Source organism: Rhinopithecus bieti, unplaced genomic scaffold (genome assembly GCF_001698545.2).
Source record: "Rhinopithecus bieti isolate Rb0 unplaced genomic scaffold, ASM169854v2 scaffold_41913, whole genome shotgun sequence".
Classification (NCBI taxonomy): domain Eukaryota; kingdom Metazoa; phylum Chordata; class Mammalia; order Primates; family Cercopithecidae; genus Rhinopithecus; species Rhinopithecus bieti.
The window spans coordinates 375591-392328 of NW_016818964.1; the positions used below are offsets into that span (position 1 = coordinate 375591).

The 16738-nt window shown below is 34.4% G+C and overlaps 1 protein-coding gene across 1 annotated transcript in view; it reads right to left on the minus strand.

The window, feature by feature from the left end:
* The window catches only part of TC2N (tandem C2 domains, nuclear), a 62292-nt gene that overhangs the window by 33764 nt on the left and 11790 nt on the right, over positions 1 to 16738 (minus strand). Inside the window, exons 2-3 of the mRNA XM_017857909.1 lie at positions 1849 to 1971; positions 298 to 531 (exon numbers count right to left, since the gene is read on the minus strand). Coding sequence (XP_017713398.1) covers positions 298 to 531; positions 1849 to 1915 — 301 coding nt within the window. The 5' untranslated portion in view covers positions 1916 to 1971. The remainder of the gene's footprint in view (positions 1 to 297; positions 532 to 1848; positions 1972 to 16738) is intronic.

The following is a 16738-nucleotide window of genomic DNA, read 5'->3' on the forward strand; positions in this document are numbered from 1 at the left end:
CTGAATATTTTTGGTCTGCAGTTGGTTAAATCCACAGATGTGGAACCCACAGATACGGAGGGCCAATTATATATTATTTCTTGAAAAAAGGCCAAATCTACAAATTATTGTATTATGATCAGATTTCAAAATAGGACCTTTTAAAACTACTGCACCTTAAGTTCTTCTACATAAAGAGCAAAATATAAAAGTAAAATAAAAAAATTTTATAAGAATTTTGTATTAAAATATAAAAGCAAAATAACAGCACTTAAATGTTACATATCGATTTTTAAATCCTGCTATTTTATTGTTTACCTTCAAGTTCTTCCATACGTGAAGGAGTTTCTTGTGTCCTGGGTTGAATATAAGATAACTTAAACTTGGGTACCACGAATGGTACTTCTTTGCCATCAGATGGTAATTTGGAAAGCAAATAATCCTCAGTACAGCCAACCTGAGGCTTTACAGAAACAGAAGTCAATGGAGGTACAGAGATAGTAGCATTTTGACTATTTGGGACTGCTGCTTTAAAATCTCTTTCCACAGAAACTGCACATAAAAGAAAAAAGAAAAGAAAAAAGTCACAAATATGAATATAGGTTACATATAATAATCTAAACCTAGCATACTTCAATATTTATTTAACCACTTTAGAAAAAATTCCTGACACATAAACTACTCTTGGTTCTTACCAAACACTTGCGGAATCTACATTAATTTTGTCCAGACAGTATCTGAGCAATTAATACACTATTGTTAAAGTGCATTAACTTATCATAATGGTAAAAGCAGCTTTCAAGAGTCTTATTCCCACAAGAATTCACAGACGGAAAACAATTTTATTTTGTAGTCAGTTATACAGTGCTTTCGAGTAAAAATCTAGTCATTTAAAACTACTGTCAACAAAAGCAATTCTTGTCAGTACTACTGGTTAACATCAGTCTTAATTACATAGAGCAACACTACAAGGAAGCTAAAGGTTCCCAAGCCTATAAAAATCACAACCAAATCACAAAATAAAATGCACTCTGACCCTAGATATACTTCATAATGGCAGCTATCCCAGGCGTAGTTTCTATGACCCATTGTATTCATTCTTTAGAATCATATGTGATTCCTAAGCTACATGATTTAAGATGGGAGGTAAGTTATTTTATATATATAATATATATATATAATATATATATATATAATGCTACCTGTAGACTGAAAGTACAAGTACTATTCTGTAGAAATTTATGAAATGTTTTAATGTAAAAAAGAAGCCTTCATACTCAAATATACTATGAAGCTCTGCTATAGATTAGGAAATAAAAGTGACAGAGAAGAGATAAGGAAGCCATGCAATAGAAAAAGAACTCTCCAGGGGTCCTTAATAAATTTGAGTCTTCATAGTTATGGGTCTCTTCCCCATTGATCATTTATTCATTCAAGGCACTTTTAATGTTATATAAATACTGTAGATAGTCTCTATTTAAATCAAAACATCAGTCAGAATATGTTGTCTCCCAAACACACTTCTCTTCCCTCCCTGCCTTTGCCTGTACTATTTCATCCACCTGTAATGCCCATGTCCAATTTTCAGCTTCTCTTCCTTCTTCCCACCCAGCTTGCTAAAATCCTATTCAGATTTCCATAGCAAATGCAATCTTCTTTATGGTAATATCTTACATATACCCTGGGTTGAATTAATCTCTCTCTCCCCTATACTCCAGACTACTTGAAGTTATAGAATACTTACTTAATGTGCCTTATGTTTCTGCCTCCCCCAAGAAGTTGGAAAACATGCCTAATTCTTTGTATTACAAAATGCCACAAATGAAGGAGGTGCTATATAAATGTTACTGAAGTCAAAACAAAACTCACAGTTGTGTTTTTCTGTTTCACCATAGAAACATCCTCCACAGCAACTCTTTATAAATTCTGTTGCCATTACATTCAATTTCCAATATCCAGCAAAAGATACAAACTTCCAATCTTAATATTAATCTGTTGGTAGAATAGAAAACAAGTTAACCTGCTTGTCATGTTTAATACCATTAGATATTACTAAATAAACCACATTATCTGTCCATTTAAGACATAATGAGGATTCTGAAGCAAAAATACTTAAGAGGAAGATAGATTATTCTAACCATATGAAATTTTGTATAACTTATGTATAAGTTATTAAAATTATATGTTTAAAATTACTAAATGAACAATCTCAATGTTAAAATCTGAAAAAAAGAAAATTCCATTCTCAATTTTCTTTCACGAAAAATAAGATGGAAGATTGAGTGGATAGATACAGAGTAACAAGGGGGGGGTGTTTATGGGGGGAGAGAGATAGAGAAGGGACAGTGTGGAAAAAGAACAGCAACATGGAAGAAACACAGAAAAACAAAAAAAGAGAGAAAAGAAAAAAGAAAGAGGTAAACTAGGACATTTGCTGATAAAACAGCAAGAAACCTAAGACAAAAGCACATAGAATTAGGAAGAAATGTTTGGGAAGGGAGATGAAAAGGGAAAAGTCAAAAAAAAAAAAAAAAAAAAAAAAAAAAAAAAAAAAAAGCCGGGGGCAAACCTAGAAATAGAGAGTGGAGACTAGACAGCAGGAGAGAGGGTGAGTTGAGGCAGAGAGAGAGAGATAAGAAATAAAGAGGGGAAGAGCAGAATGAAGCAGAGAGAGAGGGAAGGAGAAATGCAGATGACAGCAAGATGAGAGGTACAAAAGGGCAGAGAAATCAAAGAAGAAAAAGAAGGATGGAGAAAGAGGTAAGAAAAGGAGAGAGGGGAAAACACAAAATGTAAAAGAAAAGAGATGAAAAGAAAAAATGTTCAAAGAAACAGTGAAAGTTAGAAACTGAAAAAAGGATGAAAGATGAGAAAAGGGGAAAAAGATTGAGATAGAGAAGCAGAGTAAATTTAGGAGCACTGGTCAAAGAATATAAAATTAGTTTTGATAGGAGAAATAGGTTGAATAGCTCTACTATACTCCATGTGAATACAGCTAATGAAGATCTGCAGTACTCTTGAGAGATGCTAAGGCTGGATGTTTAATGTTCTCTCCACAAAAATAACTACGCCAGGTAATGCAGATGTTAGCTAGATTTAATCATTTCACAATGTATAGGCACTTCAAAACATCACATTGTATACAATAAATACATACAATTTGGTCAATTTGAAAAGTAAAGAAAAAGCATATTTAAAAAATGTAAAGAGAGAGTGGTAAAGGAGATAGGGTTAGAGAGGTAGCAGAATACAGGGATAAATAAAAACAGACTAGGAGAAATGGAGATGAAATTAAAAAGCTGATAGGGAAATAAACTAAGTATCTTAAAGGAAAGTTTATTCATTATTATATTCTAATAAATACACATGCAGTATAACTAAAACAATTTTCCTCTTTCACCTGATCTATCTAAATCTATGTCCAAGCAAAAGTTAAAAGAAAACATGGCACTCCATAGAAAGTGTGAGAAAACATTCACTTCCTCCAGATCAATTATTCTGGTAATTCAAAGGCCCTATAATGGGCACCAATAAACAAATAAACTGCATACTTCATGAATTATTTTAATCTTTAGAGTTATACTAATAGAAAAGTATACCTTAAGCACTACATCACATACACACAAAAAGACACTACAAATAAGACATAGTGCAAATTAAGGAAGTCTATTTTATATTTACCAGGAAATTAAATTGTGTAAGAACTTCATGCCCAATTTCCTATTTTCCTTGGTCTCAGTGCCTTTGTTCTAAATGCACTCTCTTCATTTATGCCTACTTAAAAAACTCCATACCTTTTTCACAGGAGGTTTTAAACATATGCGAAGTATAACAAAACCCTAATCACTCAGATTAAAATAATTATCAACGCATGGCAAATCTTATTTCATCTCTGCCTCCCCATTTACCCTGTCCTTTGGATTATTTTGAAATAAATTATAATCATATAATTTCATCCATAAATACATAAATAATGATCTCTAAAAGATGTGGCAAAGGACTTAGGAGTTAACTTCAAGGGGTTCTCACTGGCTGAAGGTGAATCATTTCAAGTATTAATACAAACAGTATCTGTAATGAATGGTAACATATCAAATATTTCTAAAACGTTGTTCTTTTTAAACATAACCATAATAGTATTATCATGTGTAAAATAATTAATGCCACCAACTACTTATTCACTGTTCAAATTTCCCCTATGGTCTCAATTTGTATAGTTATTTTGTTGAAATTAAGATCAAATTTTAAATTGTTTCATCTTTTGTTATTAGAAATAGTGCCACAGTAGCTTTGTGCAAACATATTTCTCAGATATTTCTCAGTATATATCTGTAAGATAGATTCCTAGATATAAGACTATGGGGTCAAAAGGTGTATATATGTGATTTTGCTTGTATTGCCAAAATTCTCTCTGAAGCACACCATTTTGCAGTCCCAATAGCAATATATAAGAGTATCTTTTTCTGTTACCAACAAAATACATTGTCAAACTGATGGACTTTTGCCAATGTGATAGGAAAGAAATGATATATTGTGTTGTTTTAATTTACATCTCTCTTATTATAAGTGATGTTGAGCTTCCTGTCATGTAAGATTAATCTGTAATTGTTTCTATGAATTCTATTCATCATCTCCTGCCAATATTTTCATAAAGCTGTTGGTCTTTTTCTTCTCCAGTTTTTGAAGCTCTTTAGATATTTCAGAGATTAACACTTTGTCCATTATACAAGTGGCAAACATCCTTCTGGTTTGTTGTTTGTCTTTTCACTTTGATTATGGTGTTTCTGCTATGCAAAAGTGCGTGTGTTATACAAATCATAAAATAATTTACCCATATGTTCTTCAAGTACTTAGTACAGTGTTATTTTCCATACTGACATCCTGCTATACAGTATGAGAAATGGATTCAAACTTACCTCTTCCCAATTCACTATCTCAACACAAACACCACATACTGAAAATTCTACATTTTCTCCACTTACAGGATGCTCCCTTTAGTACACATTAAATTTCCATATGCAATTGGGTTTATTGTGTATTTTCTATTCTCTTCAATTGTTCTGTCTATTCCTGTACCAATAGTATATCATTTTAATCTTAAATTCATATACCATGTTATAACATGTAGCAAGATAAGTCATCTTTACCCCTCTTCACTTTCTGCATTTTCTTAGCTATTCTTGCTTGTCTGTTCTCGAAAATGAACTTTATAATCTGTCTAGCCTTAGGAGGAAAAATCTGATGGTACTTTCATCAGGATCATATTAAACTTATAAATTGTTTTTTAAAACTGACATCTCTAAGAATATTGAGTTTTCCTACACAGAACATAGTATATCTTTATATTTGTTCAAGTTTATGCTATGCCTTTGGGAGTTTTTATAGTTCTCATAAAAATTCTGAAGATTTCTCATTAAGTGTATGCCTGTATAATTTGCTTGACTATCACAAATGGTATCTTCCCTTCTATTACAGCTTGTAACTATTTCCATTTTTAAAATGTATACATTTTCAGAAGCCCTGTTCAGCCCCAGCATATCAGAGTAAAATACTCCGTAACCACCCAAATCAAACGAATAGTCTCCCATTTCTAAATGTCTAGAGTCTTAAAAAAAAAAAAAAAAAAAAGTTTAACATTTTCTTAACATTTGATGAGATCTTGTTCTATCTCCCCAGTTAGAATATAAACTGTTCAAAAACAATATTGTACTCACTTTCTGCTTAGCACTCAGCATACTATATGATGCTGGGAATATAGCTGGAACTCATCAAATACATAGCTGATAGATAAGGAAACAAAGTACAACTATTTTCCATAAAAACTCACAATATATTCATCAAATCACATCTCTGACACCAATCAGCTTGCAAATACCTAACGTTAATCATGACAGGAATGTGGAAGAATTGGTTAAAAATGACTGCTACTTCAAGTGGAAAAGTTCTCAACACTGATGGCCTTGAGTCATCCAAAATAAGCTGGGGAAGATGGAGGAAGGTAGTAGAAAGAGTGAAAAGTTTATATGAATGAAATGTGAAATCTGATTAAAATGAACACCCAGTAATACACTACAGGAAAGACAGTTAAAAAACACATGGATATTTTACTTTTGTAAAACACAGAGTAACAGGGACAGATTTACGCTACCACCTGAAAAGCAAATAAAATATATGGAACAGCAATTTTCAAGACACTGGCTATCAGACAGCAAAGAACTGAGAAACAGGAACTAAATGAGGTAAGCCTTTCACCTTACTCCCTTGAAGGAGTTTCCAGGCCATGGGAACTCAGGCAAAGCTGAGTAGATTTTCTGAAATGAAGAGACAAAGCTGAAAGCATGTGGAGAACAAGGCAGCGAGAGTTTGCATAACAGACTACCCTAGAATAAAGAGGTACATACAGAGAACAATGGAGATCAGCAGAGGGTCCCACTCAAGTATTCAACAGAGTACTGATCAGCACACACACACAAAAGGAAGCTACACAAGACTGGGAGGGAAAGACACCAGAAAAAATTACAAAAACCATACATAACCAGTATTCACCAAGGTCAGGAGTGATGCCTGTCCCCACAAATCAGACTGGAAAAGGGATCAAATTGTTTACACAAAACTTAACTGTGTCCCAAAGCAAATTTACAGAAATCCAAAAATATCCAGCATACAAAGTAAAACTCACAATATCTGGTGTCCAATAAAAACAGTACCAGGTATGCAATGAAGCAAAAAATATATAGAACCCATAATGAAGAGGGAAAAAAAAAGCAATCAATTAGAAACAACCTAAAATTGAGACAAGGCACTTGAGGACATTAAAATAGTTATAGCTGGACTCGATATGTTCAAAAGGTTAAGTAGAGATATGGAAGACATTAAAAAGACCCAAATCCAATCTCTAGAGATGAAAACTAAAATGTCTGAGATGGAAAATATACTGGATGGGATTAATACCAGATTGGATATTGCAAAAGAAAATATTAATGAACTTGAAGGCACAGTAAGATAAACTAACTAAAATGAGACACAGAGAAAAGATCAAACATCAAAATTTTTAAAAGATTTAACATCAAAATGATAAAAGCCATCTGTGACCCACAGGATAATTTCAAGTGACCCAAAATACATGTATTTGGAATCCACAAAGGAGACGGAGACAGCGGGGAGGGCACATATGAAGAAATAATAGCCAAAATTTTCCAAACTTGGTAACTACCAACCACAGATCTAAGAACCTCCACGAACACTAAGGTCAGGAAACATGAAGAAAACTACACCAATGCACACCACGCCATAATAACATCATTCAAAAACAGTGATGAGAAAATGTTAACAGCACCCAGAGCAAAAAGACATGTTATATACATCAGAGTAAAGATTAAGATTAGCAGCATATAACTGGGCATGGTGGTGTGTGCTTGTAATCCCAGCTACTCAGGAGGCTGAGGCATAAGAATCACTTGAACCTGGTAGGCAGAGTTGCAGTAAGCTGAGATCATGCCATTGCACTCCAGCCTGGGTGACAGAGAGAGACTCTGTCTTAAAAAATAAATTAACTAATTAACAAGGATAGTAGCATAGTTCTCAATGGAAACAAAACAAAAACAGTGGAGCAAGATCTTTAATGTACTGAAAGAAAAAAACTCATCAACCTAGAATTTGACACTCAGAGAAAATCTTTCAAAAATGGAGGTGACATAAAGACTTCTTCAGATATACAAAAGTTGAAAGAACGTATTACCAACAGATCTACACCACAAGACATGTTAAATGATATCCTTCAGGCTAAATAATTCATATTTCTAAATATGAATCTACACAAAGGAATAAAGTGCACCATGAGTATAAATATATGATTTATTATTATTTAGATTTCTTTACAAGTTTATTAAAGCTTAGACAAAAAATAATACTGTGACAAAAGGTTTGTAACATATGTAAAACTAAAATGTATTACATCAATAGCACAAAGGCCAGGGGGAGAAATAAAAGTAAATAATTTTAAGGTTCTTATAGTATATGTGATGTGGTATCATATCATTTGAGGACTGACTGTAGAAAGTTAAAGATACGTACTATAAACCCTAACGCAACCACTAAAATAAGAAAACAGAGTTACAGCTTATAAGCCAACAAAGGAGATAAAATGGAATAATCTAAAAATACTCAATTAGTAAAAGAAAGCAGAAAAAGAAAGGGGGAACAAAAAACAGATAGGAGGAGTAGAAAACAAATAGCAAGATGATAGATTTGAACTTAATTATATCAAGAATCACAAGTGTAAATGCTCTAAAATAGGCCAATTAAAAGGCAGAGATTGCCAGACTGGATAAAGAAGTATGATCCAAGTATATGCTGCCTACACAAGAAACACTTTAAATACAGATAAGTTAAAAATAAAAGGATGGATACCTCTCAAGAATATACACACAACATCCTCAACAAAATACTGGCAAGCCAAATCCAGAAACATATAAAAAGATTTATATATCATAACCAAGCAGGATTTATCCCAGGATAGTAAGATTAGTTTAACATCTGAAAATCAATTCATGTAATGCATCATATTAACAGAATAAAGGACAAAAACTATGGGATAATCTCAATAGATATAAAATTTGACAAAATCCAATATTTGTGATAAAACACTGAGAATAGAAGAGAATCCTTCAACATAATAAACAGCATCTATGAAAAATCGATAGTTAACATCACAGGAACTGCTGAAAGACTGAAAGTCTCCCTCTAAAGCCATGAAAAAAAAAAGATTTCTACTCTCTCTACCTTTATTCAACACTATATTTGAGATTCTAGCTAGGGCAATTAGGCTAAAAATATTTTGTAAAAGGCATTCATCTGGGAAATCAAGAAGTAAAACACTCTTCATTCACAGACAACAATATCTTGCAAATAAAAAAAAAAAAACCTGAGAAATTCACTAACAAACTTATCAGAAGATCACTAAGGTTACAAGATATAAGAGGAATATATAAAAGTTAATTGTATTTCTATATACTAACCATGAACAGTCCAAAATGAAATTAAGAAAACAATTCCATTCATAATAACATTTTGAAAACTAAAATACAAATACTTTTAAGAAATGAAGTACAAGACTTACACACTGCAAACCACAAGACATTACTGAAAGATATTAAAGAAGAGCTCAATAATTGTGAAGATATCCCATGTTCATGGATTGGAAGATGTAATATCATTTAAATGTTATTATTATTAATATTGCTAAGATGGCAACACTCCCCAAATTGGTCTAGAGATTCAACACAATCTCTACCAAAATCCCTTCCAGCTTCTTTACAGAAACTGACAAGCTGATCCTAAAACTCATATGGGAATGTAAAGGGTGCAGAATAGCCAAAACAATCTTGAAAAAAAAAAAAGAACAAAGTTGAAAAACTAACTTCAAAATTTACTACAAAATTAGTCATCAGGACAATGTAATATTAGTATAAGGACAGACAAATAAATCAATAGAATTAAATTCAGAGCCCAGAAATACACCCTTACATTTATAGTCAATTGATGTTTAACAAAGGTGCCAAGAAGTTTTAAAGGGAAAGAAATAGTGTTTTCAACAAATGGTGCTAGGACACCAAATATCCACATTTATATCCACATTATATCCACATGCCCTCTCCGCCAAAAAAAAAAAAAAAAAAAAAATTGGATCCCTGCCTCCCACCATATACAAAAACTAACTCAAAACTGATCACGCACCTATATGTAAGAGTTAAAACTTCAAAACTCTTAGAAGAAAACATAGGAGTAAATCTTTGTAAACTTGGGTTAGGCAGTAATTTCTTAGACATAACACCAAAAGCACACATGATCAAAGAAAAATTTAATGTACTAGATTTAATTGAAATTAAAAACTTTGTGCTTTAAAAGACACCATTAAGAAAGTGAAATGACCACTCGGAGACTGAAAGAAGATATTCGCATATCATACACCCAATAAAATATGGATTATATCCAGTATATATAAAAAACTATTACAACTTAATAAAAAAGAAAAATAACCCAATTAAAAAACAGGCAAAAGATTTGAACAGACACTTCTCCAAAAAAATCTACAAGTGGCCAAAAAGCACATGAAAACATGCTCAACACCATTAGTGATTAGGAAAATGCAAATTAAAACTATAAAAAGACAACAATACACATCGATTAAAAAGGATAAAATTACAAAGATTGACCATTCCAAATGTTTATGAGTATGCAACAAGTAGTACTCTCCTATTCTACTGGTGGGACTGTAAAACAGCATGACCACTTTAGAAAACAGTTTGACAGTTTCTAAAGTTGAACATATACCTGCTACATGATTCAGACATGCCATTACTACATATTTATTTAAGAAAAAAGCAATATGTTAAGAAAAAAGCAATATGTTTACACAAAGAGTTGTACACTGGTGTTCATAGCAGCTCTATTCAAAATAGCCAAAAACTGAAAACTATCAAATATCTATCAACAGATGAATCCATTCAGAAAACAAAATGTGACTCAATGGAACACTACTCAGAAATAAAGAAGTAAACTGGTTAAACATGCAACAACATGGATGAATCTCAAAATAATTATGCTGGGCGAAAGAATGCCAAAAAAAAGAGTATGTGCCATACAGATACGTGCCATATTCTCTTGTATTTGCTTTATTAATAACAAAGCCATATTTCAGTTCTTATTATTTCTTCTTTAATTTGGCTTTTCTAGCTATCTTATTAATACTGATTTGTAGCTGAACTCCACTGTGTGATTCAAATTATATAAAATTGTAGAAAATGGAAATTAATCAATAGTAACAAAAAGTAGATCAGAGGCTGCCTCGGGAGAGTGAGGAGTGGGGAGACGAAGGGCAGAGAGGGACAGAAAGGAAGGACTTGGTGGGGCAGGAGGAAACTTTGTGGGGGTGATATACTCATTATCCTTTTTTTTTTTTTTGAGACGGTGTCTCTCTATGTCACCCAGGCTGGAGTGCAGTGGCGCGATCTCGGCTCACTGCAAGCTCCGCCTTCTGGGTTCATGCCATTCTTCTGCCTCAGCCTTCCATGTAGCTGGGACTACAGGCGCCTACCACCACACATAGCTAATTTTTTGTATTTTTTAGTAGAGACGGGGTTTCACCGTGTTAGTCAGGATGGTCTCGATCTCCTGACCTCGTGATCTGCCCGCTTTGGCCTCCCAAAATGCTGGGATTATAGGCGTGAGCCACCGCACCCAGCCTATACTCATTATCTTGATTTGTGGTGATGGTTTCATAAGTACATACGTAAATGAAAACATCAAATTGTAGATTTCGAGTATATGTAACTTACTACATATCAATTATACCTCAATAAACCTGAAACAAAATCATACATAAACAGAATTATGGAACATTAACATAAAAAGAAACCTCAAAAACATTAACAGAGCAGAAGGCTTAGAAATCATTTTATCAGGGCCAGGTATGGTGGCTCATGCCTGCAGTCCCAGCACTTTGGGAGGCTGAGGCGGGCGGATTATCTAAGGTTGGGAGTTGGAGACCAGTCTGACCAACACGGAGAAACCTCATCTCTACTAAAAATATAAAATTAGTCGGGCGTGGTGGCACATGCCTGTAATCCCAGCTACTTGGGAGGCTGAGGCAGGAGAATCATTTGAATCCGGGAGGCGGAGGTTGCAGTGAGCTGAGATCCTGCCATTGCATTCCAGCCTAGGCAACAAGAGCAAAATTCCATCTCAAAAAAAAAAAAGAAATCATTTTATCAAAGTCCTTCTAATTTTACCCAAGAAAATAATGAGTCAAGCAACTAGATAATGTTAGGTTTAGAACCAAACCCTAAGCTTCACAACTTTTTCTAACATACCACATTGTTTCAGGTAGGGTATGGGTAGAAGGGCAGGACCAGTCAGGTTAACAGACTATGTGCTGGCTATCTATATAGCCACATGTTTGCTTTTTTAGCAACAAGGAGAAGCAAATATAAATGGTTAAAAGTATACTGCCTAGGTTCCAATCCTGTAACTTTCACTTATTAGCTATATGACCTTAAATCTGTTACTTAACCTCTCTAACCTTCAACTTCTTCATCAATTAAACAACAACAACAAAAACAACAACAAAAACACTTCTTAGGGTTATTGTGATGATCAACCAAAGTAATGCACATAAAGTACAAAACTAGTGGCAGGGCTGTTTTAAGAATAAATGTTTGCTGCCATCAGCAGCATCATTATTATATTTATTATTATCAGATCCTACTTACAACTGATCTGATTCATGCTAGGCACTTTACCCAATGCCAGGAATGATATGAGGACATTTAGCTAGAACATTCTAGTATGAAGACAGACTGTAAAAAGACTTAAATACTTCCATATCAATAGATAAAAGCTATAAGCACTCTAGTCACTTTAACTCCCCCGTAAGTACCCCTGAGGTAAATGTCTGAGAAAGCAGGGGCCTCCATGACTCTGCTCCAGTGCTATGGCCAGTGGTCATGCAGGACAAGTTGTTAAAATACTTTTAATATCACTCCCTGTTTGGGGTTCCCAAAGGGCTTATTTGCCTCTCCTGGTCCGACATAGTCTAGGAACAGCCCTACCTATGGTATTCTCACAAATGAAGGACAGTACATCATCACGACTTTCCCCTGCAAACCTGTTTTTCCTCTGGAATTTCCTACTACAGTACCACTATCCAGCTAATAACTAAGCCAGAAATATGAGTGCTATTCTTGAGGCCTTCTGCTCCCATAATCCACACACCCAATTCATTCATTCACTTACTTACAAGCATTTATTGAGCATCTACTATGTACTAGGCAATTTGCTAGGCACTGAAGACAAAATAGTGAACAAGACAGACAAGCTTCTGAAGAGCTTACCACAGAGGAGGGAGATAAACAGAAAAATAGACAAACACATGATACATTCAATCCAATGAGGAAAATTAACCAAGATTCAAGAGGAACTAATGTTAACTTTGTATAATCAGAAAAGACTTCTCTGAGGAGGTTAACAATCCAGCTGGAACATAAACACAAGAAAGGATCAGCTAGCAAAGTTCTTGATGGTGGAGCATTCCAGAAATTGCAAAGATTTTGAGTTGTACCCACTTTGCATTATTTTGCAAGGTACTGAGCAACAGAAAGAGTGGTTAGAAGGTGAACTGTGAAATAGGCAACGGCTAGAATTCTGTTGAGTAGAGTCCCTTAATCCTTGTAATTTTTTTTTGGGGGGGGGGGTGGGGGACACGGAGTCTCGCTCTGTCCTCTAGGCTGGAGTACAGTGGTGCGATCTCGGCTCACTGCAACCTCTGCCTCCCGGATTCAAGCAATTCCCTGCCTCAGCCTCCCGAGTAGATGGGATTACAGGCACCCGCCACCATGCCCGGCTAATTTTTGTATTTTTAGTAGAGATGGGTTTCACCATCTTGGCCAGGTTGGTCTTGAACTCCTGACCTCATGATCCACCCACCTCGGCCTCCCAAAGTGCTGGGATTACAGGTGTGAGCCATCGCGCCCAGTCATCCTAGTGATTTTCACACCTTCCTTTCTATTCTCAATTTGATTATTTTGATTCAGATGTTATGATATCCCAAATTACAGAGAGCCAGCTAATAGGTCTGCCTTTCAAATTCTTTTTATCCCCCCACTGTGCTGCTAAAGTCCTTCGTCTGCTTTAAATAATGCTATGTCTCTCTGTCACTTTCAGGATAAAATTTATTCTGCTAAATACAATATGTGACCCTTCTCTTGCTCATCTTCCACTACTTCCTTCTGCAAATACCAAGCTTCAAAACATAACTACCTGATGTGCTAGAAACACACCATTTCTCTTTTTCACTTCTGCGCCTTTGAACTATGTTAGGGTAGGAATGTCTCTAGTTTCTTTGAGACAGATTTGTCTGTATTAGAAAAACTACCTGCCTGCAGATACATGCCATACTCTTCTATATTAACTTTATTAATAACAAAGCCCTATTTCAGTTCTCCATCTGCCTTATTCTTTTGTTTTTCTTTAATTTAGATTTTCTGGCTATCTTATTGATATTGATTTATAGCTGAATTCCACTGTGATCAGAGAAATTGTATATGATCAATGATAGGCATAGTATATGATCAATTTTAATAAATGTTCCATGTACATTTGCAACTTTGAGGTGCAATGCTCCATGTACATCACTAAATCAAATTTGTTGGTCATGTTAAAATCTTCTGTATCTTGGCAGGGCACAGTGCCTCATGCCTATAATCCTAGTATTTTGTGGGGGCCGAGGCAGGAGGATCATTTGAGTCCAGGAGTTCAAGACCAACCTGGGCAATATAGGGAGACCTGCATCTCTACAAAAAATTAAAGAATTAGGCCGGGTGTGGTGGCTCAAGCCTGTAATCCCAGCACTCTGGGAGGCCGAGACAGGCAGATCACGAGGTCAGGAGATCGAGACCATCCTGGCTAACACGGTGAAACCCCGTCTCTACTAAAAAATACAAAAAACTAGCCGGGCGAGGTGGCAGGTGTCTGTAGTCCCAGCTACTCGGGAGGCTGAGGCAAGAGAATGGCGTAAACCCTGGAGGCGGAGCTTGCAGTAAGCTGAGATCCGGCCACTGCACTCCAGCCTGGGCGACAGAGCGAGACTCCGTCTCAAAAAAAAAAAAATTAAAGAATTAGCATCTAAAAAGAAAACTCCAACTATGACTGTGGATATATCTATTTCTTCTGTTAGTTCTATCAGATTTGTTTCACATATTTTGATTCTAATTTATGACGTGCATACAAATTTATTAATCTCCCTTTCAATCTCTAGTAATACTTCCCTTAATGTTGGCTTTGCCTGATATAACTAGAATTTCTTTCAGTTAGTATTCGCATGTTATATCTTCTTTCCATCATTTTCTTTTCAACCGTTCTGTGTTATGCTCAAGGTTCCTTTTATAAGTAGTATGTAGTTAGATTGTGTTATATTATCCACTCTGATAATCTTTGTATTTATTTGTATTTTAACTGTATTTAGTCCAGTCATAAAGATTTAAAGCTGTTTTAACATATTGGTGATTTAAATCTCTTATCATTATGGTAACTTTTAATTTCTAAAATGCTTTTACCCTAAAACAATTTTGTCTGATAGTAATATAGCTACGTAGCTTTCTTTTAGATAGCATTTGTATGGAATATCCTTTTCTGTTTACTGTTTCCATTTGTTTATCAACCTTTCTGTCTCCTCATATTTTAGATATGTCTCTTATAAATAGCATTTAGTTGAAGTGTTTTAGTCCAGATAAACACTCTTTGTCTTTTGACTGTAATATTTATTCCATTTATATTTAAGATAACTGGCTGATATATATTTTAATTTAAACCTATATTTTATCCTGGGATTTCTATTTGTCCTACTTGTTCTCTGTTTCTTTTTCTTTCCTTTCATCCTTCCTTGGATTGACTGAGTATTTATGATCTTCATTTTTTTTCCTTCCAATAGATTGGATATTGTATTAGTTTCCTATTGCTGTTGCAACAAATTACCACAAATTTAATGGCTTTAAATAAACTTACTGTCTTACAGTTCTGGAAGTTTGAAGTCTGAAATGGGTTTCATTGAGCTAAAATAGAGGTGTTGGCAGGGCTGCATTACTTCTGGAGGTTCTATGGGAAATTCCATTCCTTTGCCTTTTCCAGTTTCTAGAAGAAACCCGAATTCCTTGGCTCATGGCCCCTTCCTCTACTTCAAAGCCAACAAGACAGCATCTTCCAGTCTCTCTGATCCCTGCTACCATTGTCACATCTTCTCTAACTCTGAATCTCCTACAATCTCTATTTCATTTAATAAGATTCTTATAATTACATTAGGCCAAACTGGATACTCCATAATCCAAGATAATCTCCCCATCTCAAAATCCTAAATCACATCTGCAAAGTCACTTTTTCCACGCAAGGTAACATTCACAGGTTCTGGGAATTAGGACATGGTAATCTTTGGGAGGCCATTATTCTGTATACTATAAATTTTATACACTCAATTTCCTTTTCTTTAGTTACTTTGGTTGTTTTAATATGCACACTTAACATGTCAAAGTCTAAAGTTAGTCCTTTTATATTCTCCTGTTGCATAGTAAAAGACTTAAAGATTTTAGCTCCTTTACATGCCAACCCATGTGTGACTTAGGCGTGATGTCACCATTGCACATATTTTGATTCTATCTTGTTAAAACCCCAGAAAACATTATTATTCTTTTGTAAAGTTAGTGTTCATTTGTATTTACAAACATATTTCACCAATTACTTTCCACTTCATTCCTTCTTACATTCCTTCCATTCATTCTTTCTTGCATCACCAACTATTCATATATGATCACATTATTTTTGCTAATATCCTTTATGATTTACTTCAGTGAAGGCATGTTGGTAGAAAACCCTCTCAGTTGTTGCTGATCTGAAAATGTCCCTGATTTTTATATTTTTTTGTGAAAAATATCAATAACATACAAAAGTATAGCAAATATAAAATAAATCCACATGGACCCATTATTTAGCTTTAATTATTATCAACTCATAGTTAAACTTTTTTCCACAATATCCTCCCACTTCCAGAAATTTTGAAAAAAAAATCAAGATATAATTTTATCTATAAATATTTCAGTATGTATCTCTAATATTTCAGTATGTATCTCTAAAAGACAATATTGAAGAACATCTAATACCAAATACAACTTATATTTATATATTTATACTTATATTTATATATTTATATTTATAT